This window comes from Alternaria atra, assembly GCF_907166805.1.
Source record: "Alternaria atra isolate CS162 genome assembly, contig: 25, whole genome shotgun sequence".
NCBI lineage: Eukaryota > Fungi > Ascomycota > Dothideomycetes > Pleosporales > Pleosporaceae > Alternaria > Alternaria atra.
The window spans coordinates 2,641,356-2,658,534 of record NW_025091323.1 but is presented as its reverse complement, the minus strand read 5'-3'; the positions used below and the strand labels follow the sequence as shown (position 1 = coordinate 2,658,534).

General features: G+C 51.1%; 7 protein-coding genes across 7 annotated transcripts; 2 read left to right on the top strand and 5 right to left on the bottom strand.

The window, feature by feature from the left end:
* Nucleotides 1–100: 100 nt before the first annotated feature.
* ALTATR162_LOCUS5927 (uncharacterized protein) lies at nt 101–4,599 on the bottom strand (the record flags this gene model as incomplete). Its single annotated transcript, XM_043313547.1, has 7 exons — nt 101–2,066; nt 2,114–2,296; nt 2,344–2,454; nt 2,500–2,832; nt 2,880–4,177; nt 4,227–4,302; nt 4,355–4,599. 7 exons carry the CDS (start codon nt 4,597–4,599, stop codon nt 101–103), a joined length of 4,212 nt encoding a protein of 1,403 aa, XP_043169482.1.
* Nucleotides 4,600–5,743: 1,144 nt separating this feature from the next.
* On the bottom strand, nt 5,744–6,867 carry ALTATR162_LOCUS5926 (uncharacterized protein; the record flags this gene model as incomplete). Its single annotated transcript, XM_043313546.1, has 2 exons — nt 5,744–6,776; nt 6,830–6,867. 2 exons carry the CDS (start codon nt 6,865–6,867, stop codon nt 5,744–5,746), a joined length of 1,071 nt encoding a protein of 356 aa, XP_043169481.1.
* Nucleotides 6,868–8,453: 1,586 nt separating this feature from the next.
* On the top strand, nt 8,454–9,280 carry ALTATR162_LOCUS5925 (uncharacterized protein; the record flags this gene model as incomplete). The annotated part of the gene is made up of 2 exons (XM_043313545.1): nt 8,454–8,511; nt 8,565–9,280. The coding sequence occupies 2 exons, from the start codon at nt 8,454–8,456 to the stop codon at nt 9,278–9,280; spliced, it is 774 nt and encodes a 257-aa protein (XP_043169480.1).
* A 312-nt stretch (nt 9,281–9,592) lies between these two features.
* On the bottom strand, nt 9,593–11,475 carry ALTATR162_LOCUS5924 (uncharacterized protein; the record flags this gene model as incomplete). The annotated part of the gene is made up of 2 exons (XM_043313544.1): nt 9,593–10,344; nt 10,395–11,475. 2 exons carry the CDS (start codon nt 11,473–11,475, stop codon nt 9,593–9,595), a joined length of 1,833 nt encoding a protein of 610 aa, XP_043169479.1.
* Nucleotides 11,476–12,072: 597 nt separating this feature from the next.
* Nucleotides 12,073–13,642, bottom strand: ALTATR162_LOCUS5923 (uncharacterized protein; the record flags this gene model as incomplete). Its single annotated transcript, XM_043313543.1, has 4 exons — nt 12,073–12,371; nt 12,491–13,213; nt 13,264–13,440; nt 13,492–13,642. 4 exons carry the CDS (start codon nt 13,640–13,642, stop codon nt 12,073–12,075), a joined length of 1,350 nt encoding a protein of 449 aa, XP_043169478.1.
* A 1,085-nt stretch (nt 13,643–14,727) lies between these two features.
* On the bottom strand, nt 14,728–15,357 carry ALTATR162_LOCUS5922 (uncharacterized protein; the record flags this gene model as incomplete). The annotated part of the gene is made up of 1 exon (XM_043313542.1): nt 14,728–15,357. The coding sequence occupies one exon, from the start codon at nt 15,355–15,357 to the stop codon at nt 14,728–14,730; it is 630 nt and encodes a 209-aa protein (XP_043169477.1).
* Nucleotides 15,358–16,220: 863 nt separating this feature from the next.
* ALTATR162_LOCUS5921 (uncharacterized protein) lies at nt 16,221–17,050 on the top strand (the record flags this gene model as incomplete). Its single annotated transcript, XM_043313541.1, has 3 exons — nt 16,221–16,556; nt 16,664–16,831; nt 16,916–17,050. The coding sequence occupies 3 exons, from the start codon at nt 16,221–16,223 to the stop codon at nt 17,048–17,050; spliced, it is 639 nt and encodes a 212-aa protein (XP_043169476.1).
* Nucleotides 17,051–17,179: the final 129 nt, after the last annotated feature.

Sequence of the window (17,179 nt, the reverse complement as noted above, 5' to 3'; positions counted from 1 at the left end):
TATAACGCCTTCGCCGTTCTAAGATAGGTATAATTTTGCCGAGTAGAAAGTTCACATGGGGATTGCAGGATCAACGGAAGACATGCTTCATCCCAAGAAACTAGAGAAGGAGAGGATCTTGGCGCGACCATCGATTCTGCGCGACTGGACTCCTTTCACCAGGCTCCGGTGTCTCCCTAACAACGGATCCGTCGTTGACTCCATCGAGCTGCAACTGGTTGGTGGATTGTGAGATTCCCTCCATTGGATCAGACACCTCCTCTTCCCTCCGCTCAAACGAATCATTCGCGTCGCTAGGAGCAGGCGCCCTTGAACGCCGTGTCTTTTCCCTGGCGTAATCGTCTTCGTCCATCCATGTCCTGAGCGCACGATCAACAGGGTTTCCTTCGCGTTGACGATGTTTGGAGTTTTCAATACTGAATGACGAACGTGATATTTCTTGCACCGACAGTGAGGGGTGAGGCTTCTGCTTCGGGCGTGAAGCATGCGACGAGGGCTTGCGCTCAGCAATTGAGCTTGCTTGTACATGTTGGCCATGGTTAGCGTTGACGACCTTGACCTCCTGGGAGTCGTCGATCTCAATAGGCGCATTGGGAGCACTGCCTTCTTGGCTGCGTGGAGCCAACTGCTCGCTTATCACGCTAACATTATGAACTCGATCTGCCGACCTGGTGAGCTGCCGCTTCGCAGTCGGCGATTCGACTTGTTTCTTGTCGTCATTCTGTCTTCGACGCTTCCTAGGGCTCGACATACCTGGTGCATGGCCAGTGTGTTGCAGTGCTTTGACTGGACGTGGCGATCCATCTGAAGTAGTCTGGCCGTTGTGCATGGACCTATGTGATTGCGGGGTTCTGCTAGGAATGCGAACTTCAGGGTGGCGCTTTGGTGTCTCCTCTGAGCGTGAAGTAACAATGGCTTGCTTCAAAGGAGATGTGGAAATCGGCGGCGAATCGGACACTTTCATAACAGCTTCCTGTGGTGACTGTTTAGTAGATGCTACATGCTGCATATCGAGACTAAATGGCGATCCAAGTCTGGGTGGAAGGCGGGCGGGTGAATGGGCCTGTAGCGACGTGGGCGGCGCATTTCCATTACGAGGCGATTGTTCAAGCTTCGTCCCTTCGTATCGTGGCTCTTCAGTGTTGCGTCGGCTCTGATCCACGGGTTCACGTGTAGTCGGAGCCGGTGACGTCTTAGAACTTGCAGAACCCTTCTTAGCTTTCTTCTGTGCTTTTCTATCTTCCTCCTGCTTTTTGTAACAATCAAATATGATTTGACGCATCTTATGCCGCATCTCGGATGGCTTGAGCTCTGGCCAATCTTCTAGAGCTGACATTGACCCCGTCAGTAGTTTGTTCTTGAAGTCATCGGGATTTTGGAAGAATTTCTCAACGTAGCCAAGTAGATAGACACCACAGTCGGTCCAGTTGGCTTGCATTGGAATCTGCGTATCCTTGGGATAATAGCCATTTTCTTTGATGACGGCTTCCATGCCACGCTTGTGTTCACCCTCTGCTGTTATCCAATCTTTGAGTGCGCGGACCGCCCCGGATCTGGTATTACCAGTGAGGGAGTCCAACACTATGACCACGGGCTGATCAGGGTCTCTCTTGGGTATAGATTTGCGTTTGGCCTTGGTCTTCGTGGATGACGCAGTCAACTGCGATTGTGAGGATATTCTTTGTTGAGTATCCTTTTCATCCACACTGACTATTGGTACGGCCAAGGACCCATCCTCTGGGTTTTGACGCACTGATTCTGCTTGGGTGACCTCGGATGTACAGGACGTCTCGATTCCAGTATCGTTGCGGTCGACGAGAGATAGTACCGTCTCATCAAAAAGGTTTGGTTCCTCGTCGCTCGGCTGACCCTGAGTTTCCTCATTCACGGCGGATGAATCCAGGGACAATGCCGGTCTCTGGGTCACGGCCACTTCATGCTTGGTGGTTGTAGCTGAGACGTTCGATTGCTGTCGTACATTCACTTGAGGTGCATCGAAATCTTGAATTATCGGCTTCCGCGGAATCTTTGACACATTACAGATAATTGCCAGGTACCAGTGCGACCTATTGATGATTAGTACACATTACAAATCTACTATATTCTGACTTACTGGTTTTCATTGATAGGCACAACGATGTAATCGTACCGGAAGATATCGATCTTAGATGTCCACCGTTCTACAGCCTTATAGTCTATCGATTTTCGACCCGAGTTCTCAGTCAGCTTCGTGAAGAAGTAGGTGTTGAAGAAATACACCTTGTCAGCAGGAACATTCAGCTGTTTGAAAAGATAGCTAGGAGGGATTAGCGATATCAGCGGCTGGAGCGAGTCAATACACACATCATGTAGAAGTCGATCAAGCTGTCGTTCATGTACTCCTCTTCGTCTAGACGGGGTAGATCGTCGAAATGCACTATCGCACGCTGACGACCTTCGCCAAATTCGAGAGACCTTCAGATGATTAGCGAAATCGCGCACACGCGATTGTATGCTTACCTAGTCCAGGGTTGGCCGAGTCCTGTTTTGACCGAATATTTGGGTACATCCGAATATGTAGGCGTATCCTCGACATAGTGAGTTGGGGCTAATCCTCTTGCGCGTGATGGCCGGGTCGATCTCATGCTTGTGGTACTCCCACCAGCCTTAGCACTAGGTGCAGGTCCATCTGCAGCGCGCTTCAGTTGATCCAACAGGGGTGTTTTCGACGTTCCATCGCTTTCTCGATCGCTCCGTTTTGAATGCTCAGTGGGATCTTCTACCAGTGCTGACGTGCCAATCTTCTCATTCTTCGGCTGTAGAGGTGTTTTGAACAATTGGAGCATATAATCACTGCGATATCATTAGCAGAGTTTTTGGGGCAAGCTAAAATGGCTTACTCTGATTTTGCCAAGTACTTCCCGGTTAGCGTCATTGACGATGCGTGATCATTGAGAAAGACGAAAAAGTCGGGAGTATTAGCAAACTCTAAGTCGAGGATGCCGAAATTTCCGTCGTACTTCCGAGGCCCCTGCAACCGAAGGCGACTGGTGCCGTCCGCAAGCACCTTGTTGATATCCTTGGATTGTATGATGATTTGACTTTCGTAACAACCATCCATCGGTTCCCAGGTTTGGATACGCAAGCCCGATATACTGCTCTTCAAAACTAACGTAGCATGGCCGTCCTTGGATGTTGATCCATTGCCCTCAAAGTCAGACGACCTTGCGAACGATAGTGGCCAAGCCTCTTCGATGACGTTTCCGCGAGCGTTTCGCTTGACCCCACTGTTCGCACCTTGCTTTTGCTTTTGCTTGGAAGGTGATTTCGATCCCTGCCGTGGAGGTGTAATGGCAAGCTCATCTGCGCTGTAGCTGTCGGTCATTGTTTGTGTTCGCTTCGGTGCCGATCTATGCTGTGTGCGAAGGTATGCGCTCTCTACATTTTCAGGCTGGTTTTCCATTTGTTCCGATGTTGATTCATTAATACGAGCGTTAGGAAAGAAGCGAGATGTGACTGGGCCAACTTTGCTTTCAGAACTATCACGTCTTGTGGAACTCTGTTTCGCTTCGCCTTGTTGAAAGTCCTGCAAGATAGCCTGTCGATTAGCATGTGCGCCAGGGCTATTGGACAGAGCACCACCGCCAAAAGGGGAGTGTCGCAGATCACCTTTAGGTGTGTTAGAACTCGATTTCCTTGGCTTCTTCTGGGAAGATTTGAGAAAGCTGTCGACTTCTCGAAACTCGCTCTTCGATTGAAGCGGCCTAAAATCACTGATAGTACTTCCACTTCCAGTGCTCATCCGCGATGGCTCAGTTTTGGCTGGGCGCGACTGGTCCTGTAACATGCCAACAGGTGTGGTGTACCCAGGACGAGATACCTCCAACACTTCATCATCATCATCGTCGTCATCATCGTCGTCGAGTGTTATGACATGGTCGATTTTCCGTCGTTTCCCAGATACAGCTCCACCCGACCATGGATCACCACCTTCTCGTGAGGGTTTGCGATGAGCTGGTGTCGCAGGTATTCTGTCTTGCCGTTGCTGAAGGTATGCAACCTGTCCTGCGCCATGCGCCTGACCTATCAATGGTACAGGTGGGCGATTGTGTCTCCCATACGTAGTAGGCTTTCGGCTCGATGTGTTGGGTCCGGTGTTCATGGTGTCTACGGGTCTAAAACCGCTGTTTGAACCGGGCTAGAAAGCATCAGCATAAGATCCAAAGCAAGAAAGGCTGGTCATATACCTTTGTAGTCATGGAGCGCTTCGCCGACGGCAGATAAGACCTTGGATCGGGAAGATTAACTGCATCCGCCGGTCTACTTTGCAAATATCAGTCTCTTTCTCCATTTCTCGTGCGTTAAGGTAAATTACGTGTAATCCCCAAATAATCTCTTCTCGTCCTCGCTTCTTTCAGACTTCTGCTGCCGTGGGCGAGGCATCTCCGAACGTGACTCCTTGCGAGAGGGTCGACTCGAAGGTTTTGTGGGCGAAGAAAGGTCTATAACAACGTGCGAGGTTTCTTCTGAGGCAGGTGGTGAGTCCCTAGAGTAGGGATTTGGAGGTAAGTCGGTACCCGACAGCGATTGGGCGACAGCATCGTTTGGCTGCAGCGACATGGCGTTAGCTGGAGGCGCAGGCAGTATAGAATGAGGGGAGAGAGTAGTCGCTGAAGTATCTTAGGCAGTCGACCAGCCTGCAAGAAAAGGTGCACGTACGTCTTCGTTCGTGAAACTGAAGGAGCTTCCGGCAGCGGCTCGTATGCCGTTGATAAAGTTAGATAACATTGGTGTAGCATAGCGGTGACAAGGCGGCGAAGAGCAGCATCGTTTGGTGAGTCAGGTGAACTTGGAACTGCTTGAGGGGCTTGCACAAGCGCAGACGCGCATCGTGGGGCATGCGGAGGTGAAGGCGCGCCAGAGAACGACTTGTTGGTGATGACGTCCGTGCGTCTTGCTTTGACGTTGACGTACAATTTTTCTAACTTCTACCAGATGTACCACAGCAAATACCTTCAGAGTACCTTATTTTATGAGATATAGTTCAGAGGAACAAAGCATCTTCGTTGTAGGCGTTTCAGCGCGCTTCGACAACGCGACGGCATTACATGCAGGATCGAACTCGAAGGCACACTATCCCGTTGCATGAGAAGGCAGGTTGGAGGGGACAGTATTTTGAAGTTCAGTTATTTCTTCATTGTCACAAATATATGCGACATGTTCTTCTTCAGTACCTCGATCTGTGACCGGGCTAGCTCCAGGGCTCGATGCTACCCGAATTCCTACGCTTCGCTATGTAAAAATACAAAGAACAGAGACAACGCTAGGATACTGTGCTGCGCCCATACCTATGGGTGTAAACCAAGTAAAGTACGCCAACTTGTTAATGTTGATCAGTCTTCCAACGACGCCGTCCGTAGTTATTCGCTGGACGATCGTGCGACTCAGTCAGCAACAGGCGCGAACAGTCTCTCCTGCAGGCGGTGTTCGATAGCAAGCGCCCGACATCTTGACGGTTGACATTGCGAAGAGGCCGCATTTGCACAACACATCCAGTACAGCTCGGATCGGCATTGTGTTCGATTAGAGGCGAAGGATCATCTTGTTGGGATAGTGATCCGTTCACACTCTCAAGCTTATGCGGTCTGCCCCCATCATGCACACAGGCAGGTGATGAGTGACCGCAGATCGTCCAGGGATTGAACGGTTGACTTTGCGATTGACGAGAGTTTGGCCTGCAGACCGTCGCTGAACTGAGCCTCCCCTAAGAGCCAGCCGTCGACTTCTCCCGTGACTCATCTGTAGAGACTACCCTCCGCTTTTCATGCTGGCTTTTCTCGTGGCGAGCTTGGTCGATGGCCGATCTCTGAGCGATACTGTCATCATGACTCCGCCATACAATGTTGGTACCCTCTGGCAATTTAAGGACCCGCCTAATTGTGTCCCGTATCTTGACGTTCTTCACACCATCGCTCTTGGTCCAGATGCTGAAGACATCCTCGCCACTTCGCACGCTCAGGACGAAGCCGCAAAACTCCTCACCAGCATCCAGGAATTGATCGCCAACAAGTGCTAGTAGAAGGTCCTCCCAATAGCGATCAGCTACGCCCTTTTTCAGGCGCATAATCCACTTCCCACCTCGCTTGTTCTCATCGTCCTCCCATACAGGCCGTATGCCTTGCTTGAACACGTGGTAGTCTGATACAGAGGGGAGACTTGAGGGACGCTTGAGGTGGGAGAAGACTTTCCAAAACTCTTGCGCCGTACTGAATTTACAAAGCGGCACGATGGACTTTTCGTAATCGACATTCTTGGCCGTTGGTGGGCGGTACCACACCGCCCAAGTGTATTTGAGCGGCCATGGCGCATTGAAATCTGGCGGCGCAGAAGGACTCGATGTGTTCTCCGGTATTGAGGCTGTGGATATCGACTCCTTGCGTATGCTATTGACCACCTTGCTTACGGGCTTGTCCTTTTTGTCAGAGGGTGTCGCAGGTGAAGGGGATGACATGGCGGCTGCTTTGAAGTCGAAAGCAGTGCCGGGCGTTTTGGGTGTCTTGGCCGCCGACCCAAAGGAAGCAAATGCGCCTGAGCCGAGCCCAAATGCAGAAGAGCCTCCGGTAGTAGGCGATGCTAAGCCACCCGGTGTCAAAGGCGAAATGGCGTTGAAAGGGTTTCGACCTCCGTGAGATGAATCGCCACCGAAGCGTTTGGTGGCAGAGACGGTGCGTTGGTGCGGCTCGGACTTTTCGCTGTTGTTTTCGGAATGTGACATGGAGAGGGAGAGCTTGCTGGTGCTGTTGGCGGCTGTCAGTCGAGAAAGCAAGGATGCGGGGACGCAGAAGCATACTTGGAGCGCCTAGTCCACAGATTCTCCCTGTTGTCCATTGGCAGCAATATCAAATGAGTATATAATACAAGGCAAGAAAGTTAAGTATCCAAGGCTTGGTGGGAGTAATGAGCGAACAAGCAGCAGAGGAGCTGGCGGGCTAGCGGCCAATGTGCGTCGAAAGATATGCGGGGTCTAGTTTGCGGTGATGGTTGTGTGCTACGGGAGGCAAGTCTGTCACGTGGTGTCGGTATGATACTGCGGAAAGATGTGGCGAAGGCGGAGCGTGTGTGAGTGTCGAGCGTGGTGGGAGGTATCGTGTGCAATGGCGGATAGTGGTGCGTTCTGAGAAAACGTTTGAGAGGTTGGCACTTGCAGCTCAGGCGCGCGCCTTCCGCGGCAAGGATGTGGCTTAGTCATCTACCGAGCTCGATAATCTCTTCTTCGCCTGCGCGCCCTTCCTCTTCTCTTCTTCAACACCGGCCTTTGACTCGTATCATTTGCCAGCTCGACACATCCTACTCAGCTGGCAACTCGGATAACTGGCCCAGAACGAGCCATCCTCTTCTAAAACCATCATCACGAGGGCCGCTTCGGCGGCTTCCATGATGCGGTGATGACCTGAAAGCAGGGACATTATTTTGTCACGCGCGCGACGCGTTGAGACTGCGAGCTGTCTCAGTCTCTTATTGTATGTGTGCTGCTATGATTTTTTTCGCGTCGCGGCTTGGGATGACTAGGTCCTCTGGACCACTTCTGGTAGTCTGAGTCTCAGCCAGATGTACACTGTCGCGTCTTCGCGATTTCTTGGTTGAGCTTGAAGCTCTAAGGCAAAGTCTGAAGCCCACTATTGTGCCACGCATTGATGAGGTATCTTTGGAGGCTCCGCTAATTGACCATCCAACAGTACTATTTGTTTGCAAGCGGTGAATTGGTTCATGGCAATCGCTGCCAAGGTTGGGCACTGACTTCCAGTGTGGTTTCACCGTGTATTCCATCACCTCATGTCTCACGGCTTCATATGTTTTCTGGCACGAGCAGTGTCTTAGCGCCTTGCGTTTTGAGGAAGCTGTCTAACAATAGACAACGCTGGAGAGAATCTTGGCCGAGATTGGCAGACCATGCATCCATCCATGCATCCATCCATCGCTTAACGGACATCTTTCGTAGACGCTAGGTGCCGAAGGAGCCGCTCGCTCTCTGAAGCAGAACAAAGAAATCAATGGAATCACAATTATACTTTGTACTTGGAGACGTGTTATGATGTTAGATCTCGTCTCCTGATACGCGCTTCTCCGAAAACTTGCATCTGGATACATCGCAAACTACAACGCGCGAACATAATATGGGAATACCAAGGTGTTTAAATAGCCGCGGCAGCCTCTCTATAATGAAGGGGATCATAGGCCGCACCTGCATGTGAATCAGAACTCGTGCGGGGTGCAAATGGTACCTGCCGTCTACGTCATATTTCCGTCCGTTCACAGGACAACGCACCCCACCACGCGCATTGCTTTCCTAGCCGTCCTAAACTAACGCCGTCGCCTCACCTGTCGCCCACCACCATACAAAGCTTGCTCGCCTCCCTCTCTGCCTTCCCACACACGACTACCAACCGTCGCAATACCCCTCCAATATCATCAAGATGACTGCGCAATCACCTCAAATGCATTCGCCGAGTTCGCATCCTGAGCGACCTAAGGGTGGGATCATACCATACCCCGCTATCTAGTGTACACATCGTTAACGAAGCCAGGTATCCTCAAGAATTCTGGCTCATACCGCTCCGACTCACAAACTTCCCCTACTAGCGAGCTCCCGCCAGCCGTAAGCCCAATAGCCGAGCGACCGCAGCTAGGTCGCGAAAAGTCAGAGAAGGACATCGTACTGGAAAACACACTGCGCAATGCTGGCGCCCACCGGAGATCCTCGTCAAACCCGCGTGGCATGGGTTCACGGCGTCAATCGGGCGTTGATCCCGCGGATGAGACTAGTCCACAGCTCAAGTGGGACGAGGCCAACCTTTACCTAAACGAGCAGAACCGCGACAGCACCATGAAGATCGATGAGCCCAAGACACCATACGCCAAGCAGTACGATCCCGCAGAGGATGAAGAGGAGGTCGAGATGCTGAACGCGGAGGAGCTCAAGGTCGACGAGCTGGATAAGCCAAAACGGAAGCCTAAGATTGATGACATACCCGAGTTCGATCTAGGACAGCCAGAGCTACAGGCGCGACACTCTCAAACACCTGAGAGCGAGAAGAGAGTTATGGTCGAAGAAGGTATGGATACCGACGAAGGCTACCACGGCGAGCTCCTGCCCAATGCCTCGCAGGAAGAGAGGGAGAAGCATCGCAAGTTTGAGGAACTGCGCAAGAAGCACTACGAGATGAAAAACGTCAAGGATCTGCTTGGTCACCCAGACGATGACGAGGACGAAGACATGCCGACACGACCCAATGGTCAATAGGTGTATTTTACCTGCTTCGAGGTCCCCCGGCTTGTTCTTACGTGCTATAGTGGTAGCTGAGGTCGCTTTCAGAAAGGCGAATTATGGTCGCCTAGCGGCGTTGCACGGATTGATTTTGGCGGCATCAAGGTGGAGTTATCGGATTTCCGGCGCTATGGTAAAGCCCGCGGAGTACTTTACTATTTCGATTCGTAGTCTGTGCAATGAATGATGTTTTGATCTAGTTAACGTTGAGGGAATTTAAGGGTTACTTTGCATTGCGGAACGTGAAAACTGATGGACCATAAAATGCTATCAAACTCAAGCTACACCCTATTCCCTAAACTCCTTATCGACAGACTCGAAGTTCTCTAAGAAACTCTGGAAAGTAAACACACCCAGGCCAGGATCCAAACTTCCCGTCGTCGCCCTGATGGAATGCATACTCAACTGCGGAATTCCGCAGTCTACTGCCCTGATACCCGTCGCAGAGCTCAGCATCGGACCTACTGTGCCTCCACTCCTGCTATCGTTTCGAATCTGGAAGACCTGGAGTTTGGGATCGGCCTTGCGCACGCCGATATCGCGGTCTACGCAGCGTTGCAGGATAGCAGTAGACACAGCATCAGTCGTCATGTGTGCGTTTGAATCCGCAGAGATAGCGGGACCGACATTGAGACGCGGAGAGTGGTTTTCAAGGTACGCGTTGAGGAAGTTGGGGTTCACAGCGTGAATCACATCGCTGGAGACGAGGAAAGAGTTTGCATATGTCCTGCTCAAGGCGCTGCTTGTCTTTCCGTTGGAAGCGAATTCCTCAACGATGCGCTCCATGACGCTAGGAAGGAAGTTGCCGTGAGCACCTTGTCGGAGTAGCGACCCGACTTCTTCGTCGTCGAAGACGGCGACCATGCGGATCTGGGAGGAAGTAGAGAGGGATGCGCTGGAGTTGAGGAGAGCTTGGATCGCAGCCCAAGAGCAGAGCTTATCATCGATTCGACCGGCGAAGATGAACTCGCGGTCGAGCCCACCGGTTTGTGCGGGCTGTGTGTCGAAGAGCTCGAGCTCCCAGTTAACGATGGATGAATCTATTACATGTTAGCGTTCTACCGGACTGTCTAACAGTAATGACACGTACAGTCAGTGATGCCGAGTTCGCTCGAGATGACCTTTACAAGCCTCTCAGGCTGGGTAGCCGTAAAGGCGCCCTCTCCACCCAGTACACTGGCTTTCGAGTCTCCCTCCTCGTTGTTTGATGAACTGCCCATATCGCTGTTATCCAGACCCATGATAGGCACCATCTGCGTTTCCTTGTTGAAGGGGCCATTCGCGGCAGCACCAAAGTGGGGAGCCAGCGTCGGAATCCTTGCGATCGGCCAGTCAAGCTTGACAAGCTTGGTGACAATCTTCCCGTTTTCCTTGACGAGCACTCTTCCGCCAATACCAAGATCGCGGTCCCACCAGGTGTCGCTCAATGCACCGGCATAAGGCGCGACACCAAGCTGTACATAGCCCGACTTGTTGCGGAGCTTGGATATGGGCTTCAGCTTCGCTGTAAGGGCGTCGATATGTCCAGCCAGAATGGCAGCTCCGTTTCCGGACGCGTAGTTGTCACCGATAGCAAAGGCGATGAGCGAACTTCCGTTTCGCTCGACATAGTATTTGCCTCCAGCCTTCAGCTCCCACGAATCGCGCTCTGACAGTTTCTTGTATCCGTCTTTCTCAAGATCCTGGGCGACAGCGTCGACGGCGTGGAAGATGGTAGGGTTACGCGTCATGTAGTCGGTGAAGGGCTTCGTGTAGCGTGCCGGATCCTCCTTCGATCGAGCGGGAACAGGAATCCAGCAATGGGAAGGCATCGGCTTCGGCATCTCGATCTCCTTCTCGACTTGTTCAACTGGGACCTCTGGTATCTTGGGTGGTACAGGTGGCGGGTTTTGGTATGTCGACGGCGCCGGATAGTCTTCGTCGGCAACATCGATGAGGTTGGGATACGTCGCGGCGATGCTGTGACGGTTACGATAGTCGGAAACGACTTGACTCCTCCATCCTCTTTCCGCGGTTCGATCTAGCCGTTGTCGATGCGGTAGCGACGTAGTCGTATGAGCGCGGCCAAGTGTTGTCGAGTGCGAGTGTCGTAGCGGGCGGGGCGGTGACGGATCCGCGTACAGGTCAGCGTTCGAAGTTGCCTTGCGGAGGCTGGGATGGTTCCTTGTCATCTTTGAGGTTTCGTGTAATATCGATGAAGCTTGAGACAAAGTGAGAGAAGTGTGTAAGACGACTGTCGAGAGCGAAGCTGTGTTGTCGTAGTACAGCTGGAGCTGCCAGCGCCACAAATGAGGCGGAGGCTTTCCCCTTTCGGACAGCTCCGGACGCTTCGCCGCAGATAACACGCTAGCTATCAGCCAAATCGATAGTTCCAACATCACAAATAAGAAAGTTATCAACATAGCATCGTGCGCTTTTGGGAATTTGGTTGCTTGGCTTGGAAGCTGAGCCGTAAATAACGAGCATCCAATCCATGGAATGCATGACAATTATACTGAGCTTGTTGTGGAAGAGACGATACCTCAATTCCAGATCGCAAAGCGACCGATTCGCGCAACACTCACCCTCATATCGCCAGCCACCTGATGTAACTACTCTCGATTATTCTTCGATCGGGATTGCGTCGTACGGTTGTTCCAGTGGAGTACTGCCGACGGACACTGCGACACTACGAATTGACCGAAGTCTTCCATATACAAGTTTCAAACGATGACCCAGTGGACTTAGTTCATTCCAACTAACATCATTTTAATCTCCCAACCATAATGCTACGCGTTGTCCTTCCTTGCCACATCGCTCACCGCTTCATCAGCAAGCCGATCATCCGCCGTCTTCGCAGGCCCATGGTCGCTCATGCGTTCATCGATGGGCCTCTCAGGAACAAGGAATGTGGCTGCGAACGTCGATGGGATTGTGATGGTAAACATAACGAAGGCAACGATGAGGTTTGCCATAGGCTCGATCTTGGCAGCACCAATGCCAAAAGCGAGACAAGATCCAACCGACTCGAATGAACGCAATAGGCCGACCGCGAGAGTAAGAGTCTCAATATCGTCGAAAAAAGCTCCTAGGATTCAATAGACGAACATGTAATGGGACTCATTCATAAAGCTGTACATGATCAGTTTTTGTTGCGTCCACGATGCAGGCGAACTTACCGAAAGAGTACGTTGACAGCGAACCCACGTCCAAAACCTGGTAGATCCCAGTCAAGTGTCACCTTTGAGCCGGCGTACATTTTCTCGTTGGCGACTTGCCAGCCGAACAAACCCAGCATAAGCAACGAAAAAATTCCCCATGTGACCTTCGCGAGCGTTGGACGACTTACGAACTTCGTATCGTAGAGCCAGCCCCAAAATATATTGGCGACTGTCGCTGCGACCCCAGAAGTCAAGGATCCTAATGTCCTCGCACGGACTGAGAAGTACTTGGTAAGGTATATGCCCTGATACGTGTTGTTCCAGTTGAATCCGATCATTACCGGTATGAGCAAGAAGAAACGCCTATCACGAAGTAAATCCCACCATCTTTGTACTTCCTTCATGACAGCCTTGTTCTTCGTCGGATCCGGAACTATGCGGCCATCGCGATGATAAACTTTGTGAGGTGGTGACACAAGGAGGGCCAGCGGAAGGCCGAGGCATTGAAGTGCGATCAAAACAATGTAGGTCGTGTACCCAACTTTTCCACGTTGTCCGCTCTTGTAGTTGAGGGAAAGCTGAATCGAGGAACCGATGAGCTGACCAAGTTCTCGCAGACCAAGCCAGATGCCAGTAAACTTTCCTCGGTTATGTACGTCGGCGTAACCTAGTGCAATCGCACCTTCAGAAGCCCAGAGTGCGGATGCTGCGATACCGCATGTCGCGCCACCAAACAACACGAACCATTCCACCCCGTACCGGTTGTTCACTACGATATTAGCATACCCTTTATTGTTCCCACGTTTTTTTCTTGCGTACCGTATAGAGAAGCAGAGTAGGGCGCATACCCGAGCGTTCCCAAGAAAAGCACGTTCTTCAAGCCGAACTTGTTGGCGAGTATGGCGAAGAAAGAGCAGCCGAAGACCATTATACCGAATGTTAGGGAATTGGCACCATTGACCAGGTATGGCTCTTGCTGGCCACCTGCACCAACATCTATAATAGTTAGACGGAACCAAGATGATAAAAGGGTAATTGAGGTCATACTGTTGAGTGCGTTCCAGATACCAGGTTGTGTAAAGCTGATCATACCAACAACGATGACATTGAACAATGGGCTTCTATACCATCGTGTGAATCTGGAGACACGCTTGGGGATGTTTCCATCCACATTGCCAATCTCCTGTTCGGACGTCATGTTGTAAATCAAGCGACGTACCATCCTAATACTCGCAATTTACCACATGCTGGCCTTATATACTTTGCCTTAGACATTCGGCACTAATGCAATATTCGCCATTCGTGCCTTGCTTGTCAAAAGATACATTCTGCCGAAAATGAGGCTATCAAAAGTGGGTAGGTGCCCCTCCCATAGCGTTCAGAGTGGTAAAGAACGCATGTCGTGATGCGGTGCAGCGATGAGACCATTCGTGCCAAGTTAAGCGAGCAGGCTTGGTATGATCTTGAAGCCCAGTTCACCTACCAATCTCCAACCCACGCACGGTCGAAATTTTCTTGGGCTTGATATACCCTGTTAAACACTGATAAGCTCCCGTGATGAGAGGCGCTAGAGACTCGGAAGCTCGTATCTTGTTCAAAGTGCTAGGAAGGTACTCGCAACCCGCTGCTATATTCCTATAAGGCGATCCATCCTGATCTTTGTATGAGCGCGCGTAGAGATATTGGTGCGCAATCCAATATGTTGGCACGTTAGAAAGTGTATGTAAACTTTCCAATGTTTAGGTGCTGGCACTGCATGGTTGTTTGCGCGCATGCGCTCTAAGCTGGTCAAAATAAATGGAAAAGGTGAAGAATTAGCTTCTGTAATCGCATCAGGTCAACTCGATGTCGTGCTCTAGGCACATGGTGGATGCGCATACAGGCGGAGACTAATTCGAGTTGGGTCTTTCCTTCCATCACCCTGACTAGTGCGTGGCTGGAGTTGGGCTTCTCCATGACAGCTCTACATTTCGGTCTCTGAGTACGCTACTGTTCCTTATCATCTTCGCTCTATGCTTACTAAAATGGAGACTTACGTTGAGAGGGATCTTCAACGGAAGCTTGACCTGGGCCAGGTCAGAGATTGAGAGAGAGAGAGAGAGAGAGAGGCAGAGATGACGGAGAAAGTGCAGAAGATGGAGAAGAAGAACGATGTCATGGATGGGGAGGTGTAGATATAGGAGTGCCTGGTAATCGTTTGTGCATTCGAGTGAATATGAGATGCTAATAAGGCGTCATGACCAATGCTTCATTGTACACCCGCACCATCTCACACTTCTCCATTTACAACTTTATTTCCTCCCACTCTTCACCCTGTGGGAAACCCAGGTGAAACCTTCCACATTTGGCAAAACTCAACACAGCTTCCTCGGCCATCATAAAATCCGTGATCTTCCCTCCAACCTCTTCACTGGCATCCAAGAAATGTGCATGAATCCGCGGTCCACTAATAGCCTTCATCCAAGCTGGTACCACATAACCAAATATCGTGCCATCGATTGCGCTCCTGCTGGGCCCATCTTCAAACTCTATTGAATCGAAATGACCGGCGATCTTAAAGGGCATGAGAGTGTTGACACCTTTGGCTGGACCCACATCATTGGACGAGACGAGCTCGTCGAAGGCTTCCAATGAAATCGACGGAATCTTCAGGCGGAAACTTGGTTGGTAGACTGTAACTAACGCGAGAGGGAGACGTGCGTTCATGGGCGCTGGTTTTGCTTTGCCATCTTTGGTGAGTGCGTATGCTTGTCGGTCTTTCAGAATCATAAGACTTCCATCCTCATAGACACCAATGCCATCAGTGCCATGGGAAGTCAGGTCTGCGGTCCGTGGTTGACCTTGGTTGAAGCCGGCGTTGAGGGCTGAGTAAGTGGAGAACTGGAAGATGTCGTTTGGTATCGAGCCGACCATGTTGGAAAGTACTGTATATATTTGGGATTTGGATTTGGTGTGATACCGGTTCTAATGTGTTGGAGTTCGAGGTTGGGTAAGGGTCCGGGCTTAGCGGAGAGCCGATCTCCGACTCGGCTATCATACCAGCGTGTGGGCGTCATTTCTGGGAATGTCTCTACACCCGTGGGCGCTCTATTCTGTTGTACAGGTATAGCGGTTCATACCGCTTAGTCCACCAAAGACCAAATCGCGCTATGAGAAATAGTGCTTGAAGAATGCTAAATCTCTAGCGTTTCTGCTTCATATTTCGTTCTTGGCTCAATCTTCTTACTCTGTAAGCAGTACGTCTTTCTCTTTGTAGTCTGGCGACTCGTAGTTTCGCTGTGTAGTGTGGCCGGCCGTGCTAAAGTCACTAGCAATCAGTGCTTACCAAAATTTTACAAGCCCATCGACCAACATTTGTCCTTATGATGCAGTATGCAATCTCCTTCGTGGTGGCCTGGGATAAGCCTTGAGACTATCGAAATACTTGATACTGTGCGTGTTGAAATACAAGAAGAAGTCCTGTCCGACTATCTGTTATCCTGAATTTCAAATGAAACGCGTTGACCAAGTCTTTGCAGCTTTGAGCCTTGTGCGTAATTGATACACTGAAAATATGCTCCTTAAAGCCTTATTCGTGAGCGGCTTCTCGGATACGTTAATCAAGGTATATGTTCATTGGGGGTTGAGAGTGAAGGGAGCACGGATAGATTTGGCCAATAACACCAGTCGCTTATGTAAGTATCTAGCGTGAACCCTCGGAAGCTCAACTTCATCATCCAAACGGTTATCTTTTCCAAGCAATTGCGCAGCCCGTCTGCACCAACACCTCGCCGGATATGCTCCCAACCACTCTTCGTGCCCTGCGCTCCCGTAGCGCAGCGGCCACCTCCCGCTCCTTCGTCCGCTACACCTCTACCGCGACCACCAGCAACCAGGTCCCCGCCAACGACCCCGTCAAGCGCGATGCAAAGCCAAACGTCTCCGAGACCAATGCGGTCCCTACCTCTTCTGAGGGCGCTTTCGACAAGGTCTTGCAGGAGTCTCCAGAGGAGGCCGAGAAGATGAGGGTTACACAGGCGCCGAACTACAAGGGTATCTGGTCGCGGAGTCAGAATCCGAGGGAAGTTGCGATGAGCGGGCCAAGGTTCGAGCAGAGCATTATTGAGGATCAGGTATGTCTTGTGAAACCAGGGAGTCGAAGGCGAGCGGGGAAGAATGACAGAGGGGAAAAGTCGGCGGAGTACAACGAAAGAGCATCGGCTGACACACACTCGTTTAGCCTCGACCGTATGCCGCCATCGAGCTCATCCACAAGCAACCCGTTCGCTGGACGCATGACCGCACGGTATCTTGCGACGGAGGCGGTGGACCTCTCGGACACCCCAGGATCTTCATCAACGTGGATAAGCCCCAGATCTGCTGGTGCACGTACTGCGGACTACCATTCGTAAGTCTTCTTTGGAAATATATGTGCTTGGGTCTTTCGGTATTCGGGTGGACCATAGGTAAATGAGTGCTAACGATATTGTAGGCACACGAGAAACACCGAGCACTTCTCGAAGCCACCCCCGAACACGAGCTTTCATACCCGCTTGGACCTAAAGGCGATGCGGCAGAGGTCAACGAGACACAGAAAGTTACGGACGAGCCGCTCGCGCAGCGATAAACTGTTGCAATCACGAGATATTTGGAGCTGGTGTACATATGCAATGCAATCGAGACATTTACAAAATATCGTCTACTGTCGTTTTAGTGTTGCCGTCTTCCTAGAATTCTATAAACACAAGAGATGTGC